The 18,003-nt window shown below is 37.0% G+C and overlaps 1 protein-coding gene across 4 annotated transcripts in view; it reads right to left on the bottom strand.

Moving 5' to 3' along the window:
• Window positions 1-4,891: 4,891 nt before the first annotated feature.
• The window catches only part of LOC136831187 (uncharacterized), a 238,456-nt gene continuing 225,344 nt past the window's right edge, over window positions 4,892-18,003 (bottom strand). For 2 of the 4 annotated variants that reach the window (XM_067091170.1, XM_067091169.1), the window contains exons 12-13: window positions 16,521-16,739; window positions 4,892-6,147 (exon numbers count right to left, since the gene is read on the bottom strand). In XM_067091170.1, the coding sequence (XP_066947271.1) occupies window positions 5,324-6,147; window positions 16,521-16,739 (1,043 nt within the window). In that variant the 3' untranslated portion in view covers window positions 4,892-5,323. Of the gene's footprint in view, window positions 6,148-6,581; window positions 6,639-14,675; window positions 15,676-16,520; window positions 16,740-18,003 lie in introns of those variants that run through there. The other 2 variants (XM_067091168.1, XM_067091171.1) reach the window with 2 other exon arrangements.

The raw sequence follows: 18,003 nt of genomic DNA, 5'->3' as shown, positions 1-18,003 counted from the left end.
TAATGTCAGATTAATTCCACATTTAAGACAGACTTTTTCCTTATTCTGTTAAGCTTAGCATAGCTGGCTGTCACCCTGCAGAAAAAAGGCACAGGTAGTTAAGGAATAAAGCTTGGCTTTTGATGAGGTTGCAGCATAGATAATCCACAGGTTGATTTACTTCAGGGAAGATAATGTTGTAACATAATTATTGTAGAATTATTGGCAGCTATTTCTTTCTGGCAACCCTGCTGAGTATGTACAGTGGCAACCCCCTAGATGGGGAGGTTAGTGGGTGAGTGGCCTAAGAGTGGGTTTGTTGGAATTTTGGATTCATGGGGTTTGGTAGGTTGTGAGCACTGTCTCAGAGTATTGTGTCAGCTTCTCTAATTAGGCTAATTGTGAAATTAGTTGTGTGGCTGTTCTTTCCATCATAATAAGGTAGGAGATTACAAGCTATCTAAGCATTATTATGGCCTCCAAGGTGACAAGTGAAATGTTTAAACCATTTACTGGTGAGGGAGATGTAGTAGCATGGGTGAAGAAAGTTAAATTGGTAGCCAAGCTGCAGAAAGTTTTGGGTGTAGCAAGTTCTTTGCTATTATACTTAGAGGGCAGCGCCTTGGCATTGTATTTAGAGTTAACTGATACAGAGCAATCTGATGCTGGTGCTACTGAGTGAAAGGTATCAGCAGCATTTACTGACAGTGAGTTCATAGCTTTTGCTAAATTATCACAAAAGAGGTGGACTGGTGAATATGCAGATGCATTTGCTAATGAGCTGAGAAGGTTGGGTGCATTAGCTGGTTTCACAGATACTAGCGTGGAAAAATTGGTTGTTTTATCATTTGTTAATGGTTTTCCTGACAAAATATCCTTTGAATTACAACAGATCGATGGTGTTCTTGATATGAATGCGTGATATCTTATCAAGAGCAAGAGTGCAAACAGCAAGTAAGGGCGCATTCATTACCAATTACATTATTGATGTTAAGGTGAAAGGTAGTATTGCTACGGCATTGGTTGATACTGGGTCTTCTGTAACTGTTTAAAAGTTCAAATATTGTTGGACACTGTGCAGGGATAAGTTACATGGTGGCTTGTGATGGGTCAAAAGTGAAATGTCAGGGGAGACGTCAGGTGCAAATTGGAATAGGAGTTAAGATTGATGTTGAAGCTGTAGTGACCAAACAAATCTTACCCAGTATTGAGGTGGTGTTGGGAATGGATGCTATTTATTACATGGGTGGTGTTGTTGTAGTTGCAGGTGGGACAGTAAAATTTGGGGTCATCTGTGCTGCAGTTGCTGAGCAATCAGTAAGCAAAACATAAAGTTCTCAGTTAGAAGACCTTTGAAGTAATTGCTGAGCACCAAGTAAGCAAGACAGAAAGTTCATAATTAGAGGAGACTGTTGAAGTAATTAAAGATAAGACTTGAACGCTACATTTGATGGATAATATTGGACAGTGGAATGGAAATGGAAGTCTAGTCCACCAGTTCTCACTAATGAGATTGCTATGAGAAGAGTTTGCAGGGTGACAAAAAACAAGGTTTTGAAGAAGAAGTTGAGCGATAGGTCAGAGAAGGTATTTTAGTACCTTGGAAAGATGTGAAAACAGGTATTATACCCTTGCTAGCTGTGGAACAGCCTACCAAGAATGAAATAAGACCTTTATTGGATTTTAGAGAGCTGAATGCTTATGATAATTGTCATACAGGTGATGAAATAACTGATGTTTGTAATGAAACCCATCGAGAATGGAAGCAGACAGGAGCTGGAACCATTGTTAATCTAAAATATGCTTACAGTATTTACAAATTACAGTAGCAGAAGAGCTTTGGAAAAATCACTTGGTGAATTATAAAGGTAAAACCTATTGTCTGACAAGACTAGGTTTTGGATTGAATTCAGCACCGAGAATAATGGCAAAAATTTTGAAAACTGTTTTAGGCAAGCTCAAAAGTATCTTTGATGGAACTAGGTCGCACATTGATGATATTCTACTCAATGAGAGCAAAGTTACCTTGGGTGAACTTATAAAGCATTTAAACGACTATGGGTTAGTTACCAAAGCTCCTGAGGCGTCCTCCTAAATGGATGGATGATTGAGACTGATTAAATTGGGCGATGAAATTTCTTTTTTTTTTGTAGCAGTTGGTTCATTCCGTTTAATTTCCTGTTTGGTTTCCTTGATTTGCTTTTGTTTGTTTTGATCTTAAGATCATGGGGCATGTGGTAGATTTTAGAATTATTGGCAGCTATTTCTTTCTGGCAACCCTAGATGGTGAGGTTAGTGGGTGAGTGGGTCTGTCGCAATTCTGGATTTGTGGGGTTGGGTAGGTTGCCAGCACGGTCTCAGGGTATTATGTTGGTTTCTTTAATTGGGCTAGTTGCGAAGTTAGTTGTGTGACCATTCTTCCATCGTTTTAAGGTAAGAGATTACAATTGCACATGGTATACAGTTACCCAGGAAACTTGCAAATGCATTTTATTGTTGCATGTGAGGTGAATACAAATGTTCCTTCTCTTTTAGATGATTTATTATGAGTTTGAATGGAGATAGTTGAAAGAAGGATTGAATAAATGGTTGACTAAGGGTAGTACTGCATATGTTTTTAGGTATCAATAGTATTTAAAGAAATGGTCTGCTGGAATAAAGTATGTATCTTTAATGTTTATGTGAAAAATTCCTTCTAGATGTTTAATCAGTATCAGCAAGTTTCTGAAGTACTCTCAGCTTAAAATCTTCTTGCTGTTAATTCGATAAAGCTTCTGATATGCCTTTCAGTGAAATAGTAAAGTGTAAGAATCCCAAGATCAAAATGTTGGGGTACACAGAAATACCAGGGTTTTCTACCTTTAAGAACATTGCCCTGGTAAGGAACGACAATGGAACACCATAGAAGGGGTTATTGTTTTATGAAGCATTGTTATCAGCTAATATTCCCACTAGATGTGCAGTGAGAGGGGAACAGTGATTATCTTTTAATTATACGGAAGAAAGGGAGAATCTGACAGCAGACTTGAATGCAACTGCAGCATTGTCAGTAGTGTAAGGAATATGCTGGCAAAAAGATTAAAATCATTATCTTGGATTGTTCTGTAGAGCAGTCAGCACAGCATTTAGAATTAAACCAGTCTGAACTTAAAAGTGATCAGTACAAGTACAGTACTGTATGTACTACAGATCAAGAGAGCAAATAGAGGAGGTGCAGGACTGATTGCTAAGCTTCTGTAGCAGGGTTTTTTTGCAGTGCTGAATATAGGTGTTGCTCTCTGGCCCATCCTTTCCAAACTTGGTATACAAGATGCCCATTTACCTGTCATGTCAACTATATTTACTTTTTTTTTTTTTATGTTGAAGGAGCAGAGGTCTACCTCCACCTTTCAATTGCTTGTTTGCTTCAGGGACCCCTTTTGTGTCAGGGATCATGAAAGTATACAAATTTCATTATTTCCTAAATGGACTTAATTTTACATCTCTGTATCGTATCTTGGTCAGTTGGGATACCACGTGAGGGAAGAGCAAGTCTTTTCTCGTTCACAAGAACAGAGACTGTCACCAATCCTTGCCGCAAGCTTCTCACGTGGCATTCATGAGGAAAATTTTCTATAGTTGTAGTTTGGCCATGGCAGCTGTTTTAAGGATTTCTGAGACCACGTGTTTAACCTTATTGTCCCTGAAGAATCATCCCCAGATCATTGGTAGGAATGTCCAGGACATCATGCAACTTTGATCCTTTTTTCCGCTGTCAAGACTTTTTGGTAAAAACAACATAGTTCCTCAGACTTGTACTTAAACTGAACCTTTCTTCCAGACTTGAACCATCATTAAGGTTCAGCTGTAGTATATATCCTCCAGTCAATTTACCTCCTAACCATTTTTTGTAGGCAAACTTCCTAAAGAACAGGGTTTATGGTTACTCTATCTTTTTGTTTCCACGGTTGATTTTTGTTTAAAGCCATGTGGTAGTCGTGGTCTTATAACACTGGCCATCTAGTTTTAATTTTTGTTTGAATGGTTGCTATTATGGTTCACATGTTTAAGATTGTTTATATATGTTTAGGAGAGCCATGTACCATAGTCAGGAATATTATTTTGTCTTTGTTGAGTTCTGACTGTAATATTGTAGCAAATTTTGTTTCTGAATAGGTAATTGATATGATTGTAATCATATATTTTTGAATGACTGGCCTTCTCCTATGAGTTTCTTGTTGATATGGGTGAAGTTATTGCAGTTGGTTCTGTGTCTGTGCAGTGGTAAGATGTTTGGCTCACAAATATGATGAGCACATTCAGTAAAATCCAGCATGCCTCTGTTGGTCTCATCAGTGAATCAGTTACCTAATTATTAATAGACTGTTGCAGGTCACAGTTAGAGTGGAGAGAGATTGAGAAAAATAACACTGACTTGAGTATTCATTACTTTGCCAGAATTTAGTCTCAAAATAGAAGGACTTCAACGATATATTTTTCAGCCCTTTGGATTTAAATAACTAGAAACATATTGGCAAGATATTCAAAACCTCACTCCCTCAGTGACATTGGGTGTTTGTTCGTGGATGAAAAATATATTCTTGACTTGCTTATTGCTACTGGCTTCGTCGAGAGTGGATTTTGCTGTTGATTTAATAGGTTTCATTTATTAAATTTGGTGTAATTGAATAGGAACCATCTTTGATGCAAGCCATTTTATGTATGTTGTAGGAAATGGCATAATGTAAACTGAAGTCAGGTATGTTTCACAACCTATTAGGAAATGCATCATTGTAATGCATCAGTTTGTTGGATTACAAAGATGCAAATTGATTGTGGGTTTGGATCTAGATGAATGCCTCATCTATTCATAGATTAGCAGTAGTGGGACATATATATTCAAATTTTAAGCAGTGACCACTGAAACATTTGATGTTTTCTGTATTCTTTATTTAGGTAAAAATACATAATCTATTATTGTAAGTAGATTAATTGTGAAACTTTTTACACAGAAATTCCTATCTGTTTCTCACTAAGTTCTTTTGACTCTGCAGGTTTCAAAAATATAGTAACGCAGAAGTCGATACATAAAAATTACAACACAGCTAGACATTTATGATATCCATTGTCTATTAAAAACATTTAAGTTATTACAATTCAGGAATACGTAATACCAGTTTATAGTAAAAGTAACTCATTACAATTACTGTATGAACAATTATAGTACGACAGTTAAGAGACCTGACACAAGCAAGGAATGTGGTTTGACTAAAGGTAAATACTTTTAACATTAATTTGTGCTAAAAGATACTTGTGTTACCTCTCCGTATGGCATTTTACCAAATGTTCATGAGAGTATATGTAGTTATTCCCAATTGCTTTCCTCTGGAAGACATTCACTTCCAATTCCTTCATCAATACTAATCTGTCTGCTTGCAGGATTTTTACCCAAATCTACACTATCTCGGTTTTCTCTTTTCTTACTCCGCGCCATGGCGAGTTCTGTGCTGTCTACACTGCCTCGTCTATTAAATGCATGAGCTTTACTTAGCTCTGGCCCTTCAGTACTACTACGACATCGAAGAGAAAAAGTTTTAGTTAAGTCTGTGCTATCTACACTACCTCGACCATTTACTATTCGAGGTCTGGTTATCCGGCCACTGTCAACACTACCTCGCCCTGAATCGGTAACTTCAGGGTACTCTGTAACACCACAGTCTTCGGGAATGGCACTAACCTTCATCACAGCAATGGACCCCCTCCTCCTTTGTACTCTCTCACTGGTGACTGGAGTATTAAACTGAGTTTCTCGCACAACTGGGGGAACACGTTTTCTTCGTAAGGATCTGTAAGCTATGCTATCCAATACAATATCTTTCTCAGGAGAATGAATCTTATCAAGACTCCTTGAGCGGCGCAATGAAGATCCCACAACACTGTTAGCATTAAAGGATTCTGGCAAAGGAATTACTGTCATTTTTCTGTGAGATGGAAGGTTTCTGCCACTTATGCTGTAATGACGACCAACTTTGGGATTATCTTCGATACAAACTGTAGTTGAGTGTGGATCTTCCTTCACTGTAGAAAGAACGCTTGGAGCTGAAACACGACGTGTTGTGTACTGACGGGGAGTTGGTGCAGGGGTGTCTACATCAGAATCTTGATCCTCACCACCAACCATCACTGTTCCTGTAAAGGACCAAATCATTCGCTTAGTTAAGCAAGTAAACAAACTGGTACAGAAAAATTACCTTTGAAACAGATAAGAGGTGATGAATGCAAAGGACTTTACACTGATACTGTAATACTATACTGATACTTAATATTATTGCCTTATCCTTCACAACATGAGACCTAAATTTTCTCAAATGTTTTAAAAGAGAAAGTTAAATTTATCCATGAAAAGATGCATGCAGGAACAGTGGTGAGGGCATCAATACTGTTAACTCATATAGAATGTTAGTGGCCATTAATACTGTTATGTCCTGGAATCTATAGTGCTTCGAAGAACTAGCTTTCTATACTAGGTTTGTGTAAGTGTCTTAAATTAACATTCACAGCACAAGTGGAAGGTATTACATGGGTACATGCTGTGCATCAAATTCATTGCACGCCCAACATACCTGCCAGTTTTTTCTTTTTCTTATCGAAAGATGGAGAAAGATCGTACAAACACCAGTCTGAAAGAATAAACTAAGCTCTATAGCACTACCAAGCATTATTTATCGCATGCTTTTTGTATAATTTATTCGATGAAATCCAAATATCTTACGTTTCAGAAGGTTTTTCTGAAATGCAAAATAGTAACAAGATGAAACAACTGTGACAATTAACATCTACAGTATGACAATCACCTTTATATCAAATTACAGGAATGTCCTTTAAATTACAGAAATAATAAGATGACATTATCAAAATATACAGAAAGGACATACATAGTACTTTACTATATCAAAGAGGAATAGATCCTTATCACCTTTAAGAGCAGAATAACTCGTCTCCAAATCATGCAGTTTTATCACTTTTATGGTTATGAATTAACAAATATAAATATTTTTAAAAGCTTGAACTTTAAATCTGGAACACCACATTACATAAACTTTAGATATAAAAATTGGCAGAACTGGGTTCATGCAGATTAAAAACTCCCAGAGTTAAACCTTGGAAATATCACTTAAAATTAGCCTTGCTGGGAAAAAAATGGCTTAATCTAAGGGTTGGTGAAATGGGTAAAGATTCCATTAAAAGATCCTTAAAAGATCCCACCATGTCCAAGCATGACCTCGAGCTGACAAATACCAAGTAAAGCATGCAATAAAAGTTAACAAGACCATTTTTTAAAAGGAGAGAACTTTGTTACCTACATGTGCACATAGTTTTAGTTTTGGATTGTGTACTGAAATCTATTGTGCTGGAAATATACAGATTAACTACAATGAATTTTCAAGGGCCAGTTGTGAACTTATCCACTTTCAAGATTTGCATTGGAAATTATTGAGGATATTTTGTAAATTTTGCACCTGATACTTGATGGATCATGCTGTAATTTAAACAAAAAAATCTGCATTTTTTTATTGCATTAAACTTCATCCTATTATGGATTAATTCCCCCGACTTGTAATGCAAAATTGCTAGAAACAACAGTAAAGAATTGCAATCTGCAACTCTGGTATTGTATAACTAGAACTTTCTCCATATCTTCAGAGTATTGGATGATTTCCTTAGGCTTTTTGCCAGACCATTTTCTGTTTGTCAAATGATAATCTTCATTCACATGCTCTTTGCAAACACACCTTTGCATGTACCACTGTTAGTAGTTTTTAAGAGCATCATTGTCCTCATAAATAAGATGAGCTATTATTGAAATTCATTTAAACATTTGCTCTAGGATATGTGTTTTTTCTGTTATCTTTGGAAGGAAAAAATATCCTTTAATGATACAGGACTATTTTTTATCGTAACAACTTACCATGAGTTTTGCTACAACAACGTATTAGTCAAGTTATATAATTAAAGAAACCACATTCCAAAGCACAATTGATTATTCCACATTAGTTACTGTATTTTTAGGCTAATTTGCAGTAAATCTAGCTTTGCGTTACGCACTAATGCATTTTGTATCAAGTGCCTAGGAAGGAATCCTCCTCTCCCAGTACATGTAGGTTTCTTCTGTATTAATTTCAGTTCCTCCACAGAACTCAAGTCATGTAAAGAAAGAAATCGTGGTGTTCAAATTTCCATGTGTATTAATTGGAGAATACCAGTAATTCAAAACTGAATTAACAGCCTTTTGGATCTTGGAAAAATTCACTGGAGGTGATGATCATTGGTGATGGACCACTGCTCTTGAAATGCACATATAATAGAAGATCTTGGACTTCCCAATTTAAAATAGCTTTTTCTTTTGTAATTTTCGTGAAAATATTGGTACCTGTACTGTAATTAATTCATGCCCCATTAACAAGATAATTTTGAGAATCTGCTTCGTGGTAATGACATTTTTTTTAAGCATTATCCCATATTTGTATTTATACTGTTTTTGTTCAAATTTTGTGCAATTTTTGAAACTCAGTCATGTGAAGTTTTAAGAGTACAAAAACTCCTCTTTGTATGTATGCTGTAAATTTTAATATACAGTACCGTTATGTAAGCATAAAAAATCACTTGTATATACAGGTATGCTACAAATTTAATATTGATTTCTTCTTGCAGGACAATGGTACATTGGTGGAGACCAGCACCGAGGCACAGACAGCTTTCATACTCAACATCAATAAAAGATGTGTGATGAATCTGACTGAGGGGTATATATGAAAGACTAGGCCAGTGATGATTGGTTTGAAATATTTTGACACAAACTCCTAGAAACACTGACCTACCTCCCCACTTCATGGACTAGACTTCTGCCCTTGTTAGACCTTGTGGTGGTGGCACGGCAAATTTAAGGTAAATCCAACAGGTACTATAATGCCTCCTCTATTGCTTAATGGGTGGGTGGGGGGATCCTTCCCTAATGCTTATTGGGTAGTTAGGATTCATCAACATCTTGAGTTTTAGTTCCTTTGCTGCAGGATGCACTTGAATAATTCTTTTTCCATGTTTATTTTATTTTCATATATTTTATTCTGTGGAAGCTTTTTTTCCTTATGAATGTGTGTAGTTGTTGATAATTGTTATTGTAAGTTAATAAAAGACTTGGAATGCTGTGGCAAAGCTGCTTTCCCACTTAACACTTAGAACAAGGGTGACAAGAGGTAACGTATGTCAGGAGTGTTAAAAACAGGCTACTGCTTCACACCACCACTATTTACCTATTAACCAACTTATATTTTTTTTGTCACTGTTGGGGCTCCCACTCATTGTATACAGTATCTTGTACACCACACTTTACTAAAGTTTTCTGAGGTGTCACTTTGGCCCGTAAGCTGTGCAGATTTCTGTGATTTGGTTACTTACTGGTCCTTCTTGCAGGTACATTGTATGCACTAAGAAGTTTTGAAATTTATTACCAAAGATGAAAAATAACTTGAAAATTTATTACTGGGTTGGAAGCGGAAGACTCAAATGCACATGCAAATCTACCCTCAGCAATATGGAAGGTACAAGTTTCGTTTGGCAATTTGTAGTCATTAGTTGAAATTGGTGAAGGTGTGGTTGCTCTAGCTTTGTCTTCAAATGTTTTGTACTTTGATAGGCAAGTGACTTCTTAAACGGATTTTGACAAAGGAAAAATCTATTTCTGGGGGAAGACCTGTGTCACCCAATGAAATTGGTTCCAATTAGCACATTTCTAGGTATACTTCCCTCTTGAATCGTATGCTTTCATGCCTTGAAAATGTAATGAAATTTACTGTCATGGCAAATGTCATTAAATTCAGAGGATGAATGGCAATATACTGCATTGGCAGAGGTAGTGATGATGCCTGCCTGCTCAGTCCTAGGTATACTGCCCCATTTTATCCCAGTAATTTCACACTGAACCATCATTATTAGGATTTTTTATGGTTACCCCAGTTAGCCCTGCCAGTGGCCTTACGAGGTGAAACTGGCAGCTCAGTAAGTTGTGGTACTTTCTAATATTCCACATACTTTCCTTGTCCTCTCCTGGCTTCATTAGGAAATGTTTACTTATTCCCAATATAATCTTGCCAGTTCCACCATACAGGTTATCTCTGGGTCTACTGTCTGTAAATTTGATGAGCTTGAGTTTGGATTATTTGCCACCCCGGAGAAAGGTTCTTTGATTCAGTCTTCTGTCCAGATGACTCCCATCGCAAAAACTTAGCTGTGAAAACCTATTATATTGTCCACAACTAAATCACCAGATCTTTCCTACCAGCCTTTATATGCTTTGTGTAACTATATACTTGAGGGAAGCTATGTCACAAGCTGGTTAAGAGTCCAGAGTATACAAGGGATATGTATTGTACCTGCAGTTTTCTTGATATGTGATGATCTACAGTATATGCTTGACACTGAAAAGCTGAATGACATGTAATGTCATATTCTGTAAGATCTGATGGGGGTGGGTTAATGTTTTTATAAAAAGTTGAATTCCTAAACCCATAAGACGGGCTCAGATGATTCATACTTAATGAGGGAACTGAAAAGTTGAAGTTCGACAACAACCAAATGGAAAGACATCAAAGGAAATGGTTGAGAAAGCACAGTTGGGGCCTTAGGAAAAATTAGTACTGTACTGCTTTTAATTACACACCTAATAGCATGTGAGCAGTTATATAGCTGGCAAATGATAAACTACAAAATTGTAATTTCAGAAATGTTTTACTACACTTTAAAGGTTAACAAAAGTACATGGAAGTACATGAATGTATATGATGTTTTATTAAAAAAATATTCGTTATATACCAGCCATTGAAATTGTCCTATAAATTAATTGATAAACCAACTACAGTATTTATTTCAATCTCATAAATTTGTTCCTTTATACAGGTTGGAGACTGTCTGTACAATGAAAGAACCTGCAGTGAAGTCAACCTCATGTTGAAATACATCCCGGAGCTACTTGTCTAACAGAAGTGCTTAAACAGAACCCAGATCTACAGTATTTATCCACCAAGAAGAAAGCTTCTCTGTTTCGGTAAAAATCCAGAGTTTGCAAAATTTACTTAAAGTATAAACATTTTTAAGGATAAATCACAGAATTTACTTAAGCTTTCAGTGGAAATTGCAGTGCTGTCTAAACTACTGTAGAACCATTACAAGATACTTTAGTGATAATTCAAATAAGTTCTACCAACCATTAGGGTGGACCTGTCATATAATGTTACGACACTTAGTACAATGTCCCTTTGTATTTGTTGACAGTTATGTGATGGTTTTGCTGAAATGCTAATTATTCCACAATTCTCTCCATTCTTTTCACTATAGAATTTCCTTTGTATTTTCCTTTTATTTCAACAAAATTGTTAGTGGAGGCTAGTGATTTTGCAGGAATGTAATTAGATTGCTGATGCAAGTGTAAATATTTTCCATATTAATTACTGTACATTGACCCATTATTTGCAGTCTGAATGCCTTATATGGGTCCTGCAGACTGAAGAGTGATTTTAGTAGAGTAACTATTTGTTGATGGACTCATTGATAGGAACCAAAAGCCTTTGTGTGATGAAGTGAATGCAACTTAATCAAAATTTTCTCCAGCTTTTTAGTTTGAAATCAACAATTAACATTTTTTCTTTTCATCAGATTAATTCATTGCAGATACATAATCGCCCACTCTATTATCTTGTTATTAATGGTACTGTGTGCCTTTGTATCTTATCAGATTAGCACTATTTATTGAATTTTAAACCACCTGCCCAAATAGTCGTTTCCTATACAGTGTATCTCATTTTGTTATATTTCTTATGCATATGCTTTATCAAACAAGCTGTCCACTTTTCATCAGTGTATCTCCAGTTTGTTGTGTTTCAGTTATGGTATATATATATTTTTTTCTCTTAGTTATTTGTACATTTGCCTGTAATGTGATACTTTAGATTCTTCACTTTAGCGCTCATTATTTTGTCACGTGTATTACAGATCTTTATTTTTGTTTGTTGTGAATGTACTTTATTTTGTTGTGTTTTCATTTTTTTTTTTGGGGGAATGTACAGCACTTCATACTTTTCTCCTAAGTGTGTAATGCTTTATAAGACCATATGCATTCTGTGTTGCCTTTTTTAAGTTTTCTCAATGATTGTCAAGATGGTTTGCTTTTAGACCCTCTTCAGTCATTGTGAAGGAATGGTGGTCCTCCAGTGATATGTCTTTTCCTCCAGCCCAGCTTGCATGCTTTACTTGGTTGTTTTACCTGCTGTGTCCAATGACTGGACTGCTCTTTCAGTACTACTCTTTGGATAACTTTCCGGGAAAAATGCATTTAAGGATTTTCATTGCAAGACTGGGATTATCCAGGATAATTTTAGCTAAGCCTTTGTCTGCCCTGTTTATGGCTGCTCTTCTTCAATGCATGCTGTTTTTTATACTGCAGAGTATACACTCTTCCTACTGTACTGATAGTTGTTGCTGCTGATACTGCGACCATTGCTTCTGTCACACCTGCTTTGACTTCTGCCTTGCCTCCTACAAATTCTGGTTGTTGTTCAGTGTGACTTTCTAGTAGTTGCTGTTCTGCCAGTTCGATAATACTGTGGCTGATGTTTCTGTATCTTCGTTTGTGCTGACTGTTCCTGCTGCACTTTCTAAGAAGGGAATTCCAGCAATGTTTAAAGTAACTGTATTTACTGTTTCACCCATTTTATCGACTGTGCTGGTAACTTGCTGGATTACTGCTTCTTCAGTGCTTCTGCTTTAGTCAAACCTTTTGTGTCTGTTGGTGATTGTTGTTTCTGTTCTGCTGTCTCAGCTACCAATGCTGTTCATAGTGCACTTCCTATGCAGACAATATCTTCATTGTTTAGTATTTGCAGTTGCTGTTCTGCCTGATAATCCAGTGTGTGGGCAATTCCTGCTGGACTATGGCATCTCTAGTGTCTTCTAGAAGCACAGTCAAACCTGCAACACTTGCTATGCCCTTTGCCAATATTTGCTGTCATAACTGTTGTAGCTGCTGCTTTGCCAGTTACTAACATTTCTGTTCCTACCATTTCTTGCCTCTTTACTGGCTGTTTCTGCTTTTAAGTACCAGTTACTTTTCAGCTGCAACTTTTACAGAGGCAATTCTTGCATTGCCTTTAGTTCCTTCAGATGCTGATCTACTACTTCAGTGCAACTGTCCAGTGCACATTGTCCCTGCTGCTTCTGTCACACCTACAGTAACTGCAGTCTCTGCCTTGAATGCTACACCTGCTGTCCCCATCATCCTACTGTACTAATGCTACACCTGCTGTCCCCATCATCCTACTGTACTAAAGGTTCCTGCTTCTCCTGTGACTGCTGATATTTCTTACTGTGAATCATTTGCATTTCTGTTATATTAGCTATCAATGCTGTACCTGCTTCACATTCTATGCAGACAAGTCTTGCACTGGGATAAGTACCCACATTTGCTATTCCACCTGTTTTATCCATTGCACTGGTCTTTTGTTTTATGTTCTTGCTTATTGCCACTACTGCTTTGATTGCTGTCTAGTGGTTGCTGCAGTTCAGTGCATGACCTCTCCGTAACTCCTGCTGTGCTGGTGGCTGCTGTACACCCAGTTCTAATATTTCTGTGAAAGCTGTTTCTGTTTCATGCTGACCAGATTTTTTACTTAGTTGTACAGTAGATGTGTACAGTTCATAATGCAGTTTCCATGCAGGTGTTTCTTGCACAAGTCTTCAGTACAGTTGCTATTCCACATGTTCCCTCCACTGTACTGACTACTGTTCTGCACTACATGCTATTTTTCAGCACTGATAGTTGTTGCTCTAAAAACTCTGCCCACTGCTTCTGTCCCACCTGCTGTGACTGCCATTTCTACCACACTTGTGACCAATTTCAGTTGCTTTGCTTATTGTTCAGCAGTTACTATAGTTCACTGAATACTTTCTCCTTAACTCTGCTGTGTTTGTTGGTGTCTGTCATTCCAGTTGCTGATGTTACTGTCTTGTAATGTGCAGTGTTGCTACTTTTGCTTTGACTAACTACCATTACTGGTTGCTGTATCACCTGTTTTACCCACTAAGCTGGCCACAAATACTGGATTACTGCCTCTTCAGTTTATACTGGTCTTGTGCTGCACTTAATTGACAACTGCTGCATTGCCTGCTGGTTGTCACACTTACTTGGCCCTCTGTTCAGTGCCTGCTGTCACTCCTAGTCAAAGTGGCTGCTGTTTCTGTCTAACACTTCGCTGCCTGTTTCTTCATCTGTGGGACCAGCTACCATTGCTGCTCCTGCTGCTCTTTCCAGGCAGACAATCCCTGCACTGTATGTAGAAATCTTCCACCAATTGCCAGACTGCAGTGCATGCTGCTTCTGTTCCACTGGCTATAATTACCATCTTTACCATCACTTCTGGGACAGATGCCACTGCCTTGATTACTATACCTACTCCAACAGCTGTTTATAGTGATTATTGTGGTTCATTGCCTGCAGTCTCATCATGCTGCCTGTGCTGGCAGTTTTGTTTCTCCTACAAGGCTGATATTATGCTTGTTGTTATTTGTGACTATTCCTGATCCTCCTATGCAAGTTGCCAGTTCAATTTGTGCTACTGGACTTAATATGCAGACAAATCCTTCAAAGTCATTTCAGTTTCTTCTTCATCTTCTATTTATTTAGTCCAGGGTGTTAAGTTGGTAATTGCTACTGGATGTCTGCTTCCACATGCCTGCTGTACTGTACTACTTGTTTATGCAGTACTAATGCTGTGACTGCACTGCTACACCTCCTCTGCCTGTTGTCTCAATCGCTCCTGCTGCTCCAACAATTGCTGCTCCTGCTGTGGCTGCTCTTCTGTCAGTAACTTTCTAAGACTGTCTGTCCCTCACAGTGTGCTGACTATTTCTTTTTTATTCTGCCCGCTAGTGTTTTTGCTGTACTTTCTGTGTAGACACTTCCTGCACTGTCTTCAGTACCACAGCTGCTGTTCCTACTGTTTTTATCTACTGTGCTACCAAGAGCTACTGAAATAATGCTTCATCACTGCCTGCTATCACTGCCGCTTCTCATACACCTGCTTTAACTGCAATCACTGCCACACCTATTGTGACTGATACCTCTGCCTTATTGCCACACCTGCTACGCACTGGTGGCTCTTTTCAAGTGCCTGTTGTCTACAGCACTCCTGTTGTACGAACAGTGCCAGTTTAAGCTGTAAGTACTGGTGGCTGTTGTTCCTAATGTGGCTGCTGTTGGAGTTCTTGATCCTGATAAGCCTGCTGTTCTGCCCATTGCTAATATTACTGTGACTGCTTTTTTCTGTGTCTCATGCTGTTCCATCTGTTTCTGCTGTTGTGCTGGCTGCTACAGCTCTACCTGCTGCACTTTCTATGCAGGAATTCTTTGCAAGGTCTTCAGTACCCATAGTTTTTTTTCCCAGCACTGGCTGGTGCAACCAATGTTGTAGTCTCTCCTGCTACTTTGTCCTTTTCAGCTGCTGCTATTTACTAATTCTGTTGCTGGGGCACCTCCAGTTGATTCCTCATTGCTATAACTAAATGAAAATGGTCTTTTTTTTTAGCCTTTGCTTTGTCCATAGCTTCTTGATCTGATAAGCGTACAAATAATTGGACTAGGATGCCCGAATCTGCACCCACAAATACACCCTGTGCAAGACAAAAGTTTTTCTCAGGATGAAGAATGAAATTTGAAATTGAAACATGCAGGGTAGCATAAGTCAGATTATAACAAGCAATTAAATTAAAAGATTATCATATTTAGTTGGCATGAGTAACATAATATAGGTTCATGGGATGAATCAGAATAAATTTTCCCATTATTAAACAATTTTCCAGTCACAGATAAGCCCTTCTGAAGAGAGCTAGTTTTTACTGACCCCTCCCATTCAGCTTTTTAAACATCCATTAAGAACTAGTAATTATGTCTTAAGGTGTTGCATAGTTACCAGGTAAAGAGGACAACCACATTTTTGGGTTGTGATAATTTCTCAACAAGACAAATTTTTCTTTTGTCTGCAAAAAAATCGGCTATTTGGTTCAATCCACCTTAACAGGCATTTTTGTATGTAAAATAAGGTTTGTATTTATGGAATGCAGACTTAAAAATTAGAAAGTTTTTAGTGGAAGATCACAAGTACTATATAGTAAGAGTACCATATTTAAGTTAAGAATGTATTAGAACCCCATTTGTTAATTCCTGCTGATTAGTAGTGTCTCATAGAATATTAATTAATGGGAACACCAAAGTGCTGTAACTGCTATAATTATGTCTTTAAAATGTAATAGAGGATTTTCAATACAGTGTAAGGTATTAACAACAAACTATAATGTACCACATTTAAAGTAAGTTAAATAAAATTTGCATAATTTACACCTATTTTTATTAACACTGGCAATACTTTGTTACTGAATTTGCATAAAGAATGTTTGAGTATTACTGAATTTGCATAATGTTTATGAGTAAACAATTTCAAAAATTATCTTCACAATACCTGAATCTTGGGAAGGTTTCCTGAGGTTGAGGTTATATCCCCTTACAGGGAACGTGTCATCTTCACCCATTATCATAAGGGGCATAGGGCAAGCAAGAGATCCTACTCTACTCGATATGGTTGCAATAGTCCCTGTAATGCCATTGGCTGGATTGGGACACAACTCTGGTTTATCTGAAGCACTGCGCTGACGGAGCGAAGTGAAATCCAGTACGCTACCTGCAAGTGTAAATTAAGTTAATAAATTGCTTACTTTTTGTACTACATCAATTCTCCATAACGTTTCAAACATCAAGATAATTATGAACAAAGTATGCATAAAAACGTTTCAAACATCAAGATAATTATGAACAAAGTATGCATAAAATGGTTAACAGTAAAATTGTGTTTGTTCATTTCCTAAAGCAGAAAAAGGTGCACTCCTTTTGATTTCCTGAGAACTTTACATGAGCTCATTATATAAATACTGGTCCATCCCAAATTTTAAACAGCTTAATCAGATCAGTGTCTTTTTCTAGACTCCTCAGGAATTACTTGAAGACAATTTTTCACCTTTGCAGATTCCAGTGATGTACAATCTTACCATCCAATTCTCAATCCTCGAAATTTAGGTAAAACAAAGTACATTATCTAAAAACATTTCATGCATCAGATATCCTCTGTATGAGTCACACAGCTTGTCTGGGAAGACTCAATCAAAAAATATTGTAATGTATAACTGGACAGCTGAGAAGCAGTACATCAAAAACAAAATCGGGAAAGGGATGAATGGTTAAAATGGCAGCCTGTGGAACCACTTAATATAACTGTTTAGCTCCCCAATGATATTTTCTGAGTATACTTTATAAACAAAGTTATTTATTTTGTTAAATCTTGTCATGCTAAATAAAGTTATTCACAATGAAATCTTGTCAAGGACAAATAACAGTCATAGTAAACTCATTAACAACACTAGCCCAAATGAACATTAACTACTGTATATATGAAAAAAATAGAAAATCCTTGCCTAAAGAAACTGTCTTATCTTGAACATCAATCTACATTAACAACAATATCTTTTAATATATTCTGTAAATTTAAGGTGCAATCTGTAAAATTAAAATTACTATTTTATAGCTAAAGTAACAGTAACCTATTTTGTAAATTTAAGAAGCTGCAATCTGTCAAATTAAAATTATTTCGTAGTTACGGTAACTTTAAATCCTAAGTTGACAGATTAAGCAATTGATAATCTAAAACACTCGAGCATTAAACTGTTCTTGCACTGTAAATGTTGCCCACAAGTCTACTGTACATTTCCATGAGCAACATGGCCAAAATTACTATTGCCCATATTACACATAGGCATCTAACGTACCAGGAAAGAGAAGGAAAGTTTTTTTCCCATAATTTCTTACACACTGTACTATGTACTGAAACTTACAGTACACTGATTATTCTAGTTATGACCATGGTCTTTTTGTCTTCAAACTGATGTAAAGCA

The sequence above is a fragment of the Macrobrachium rosenbergii genome, chromosome 48, assembly GCF_040412425.1.
Source record: "Macrobrachium rosenbergii isolate ZJJX-2024 chromosome 48, ASM4041242v1, whole genome shotgun sequence".
Classification (NCBI taxonomy): Eukaryota; Metazoa; Arthropoda; class Malacostraca; order Decapoda; family Palaemonidae; genus Macrobrachium; species Macrobrachium rosenbergii.
This window is presented reverse-complemented; position numbering and strand designations above follow the sequence as displayed.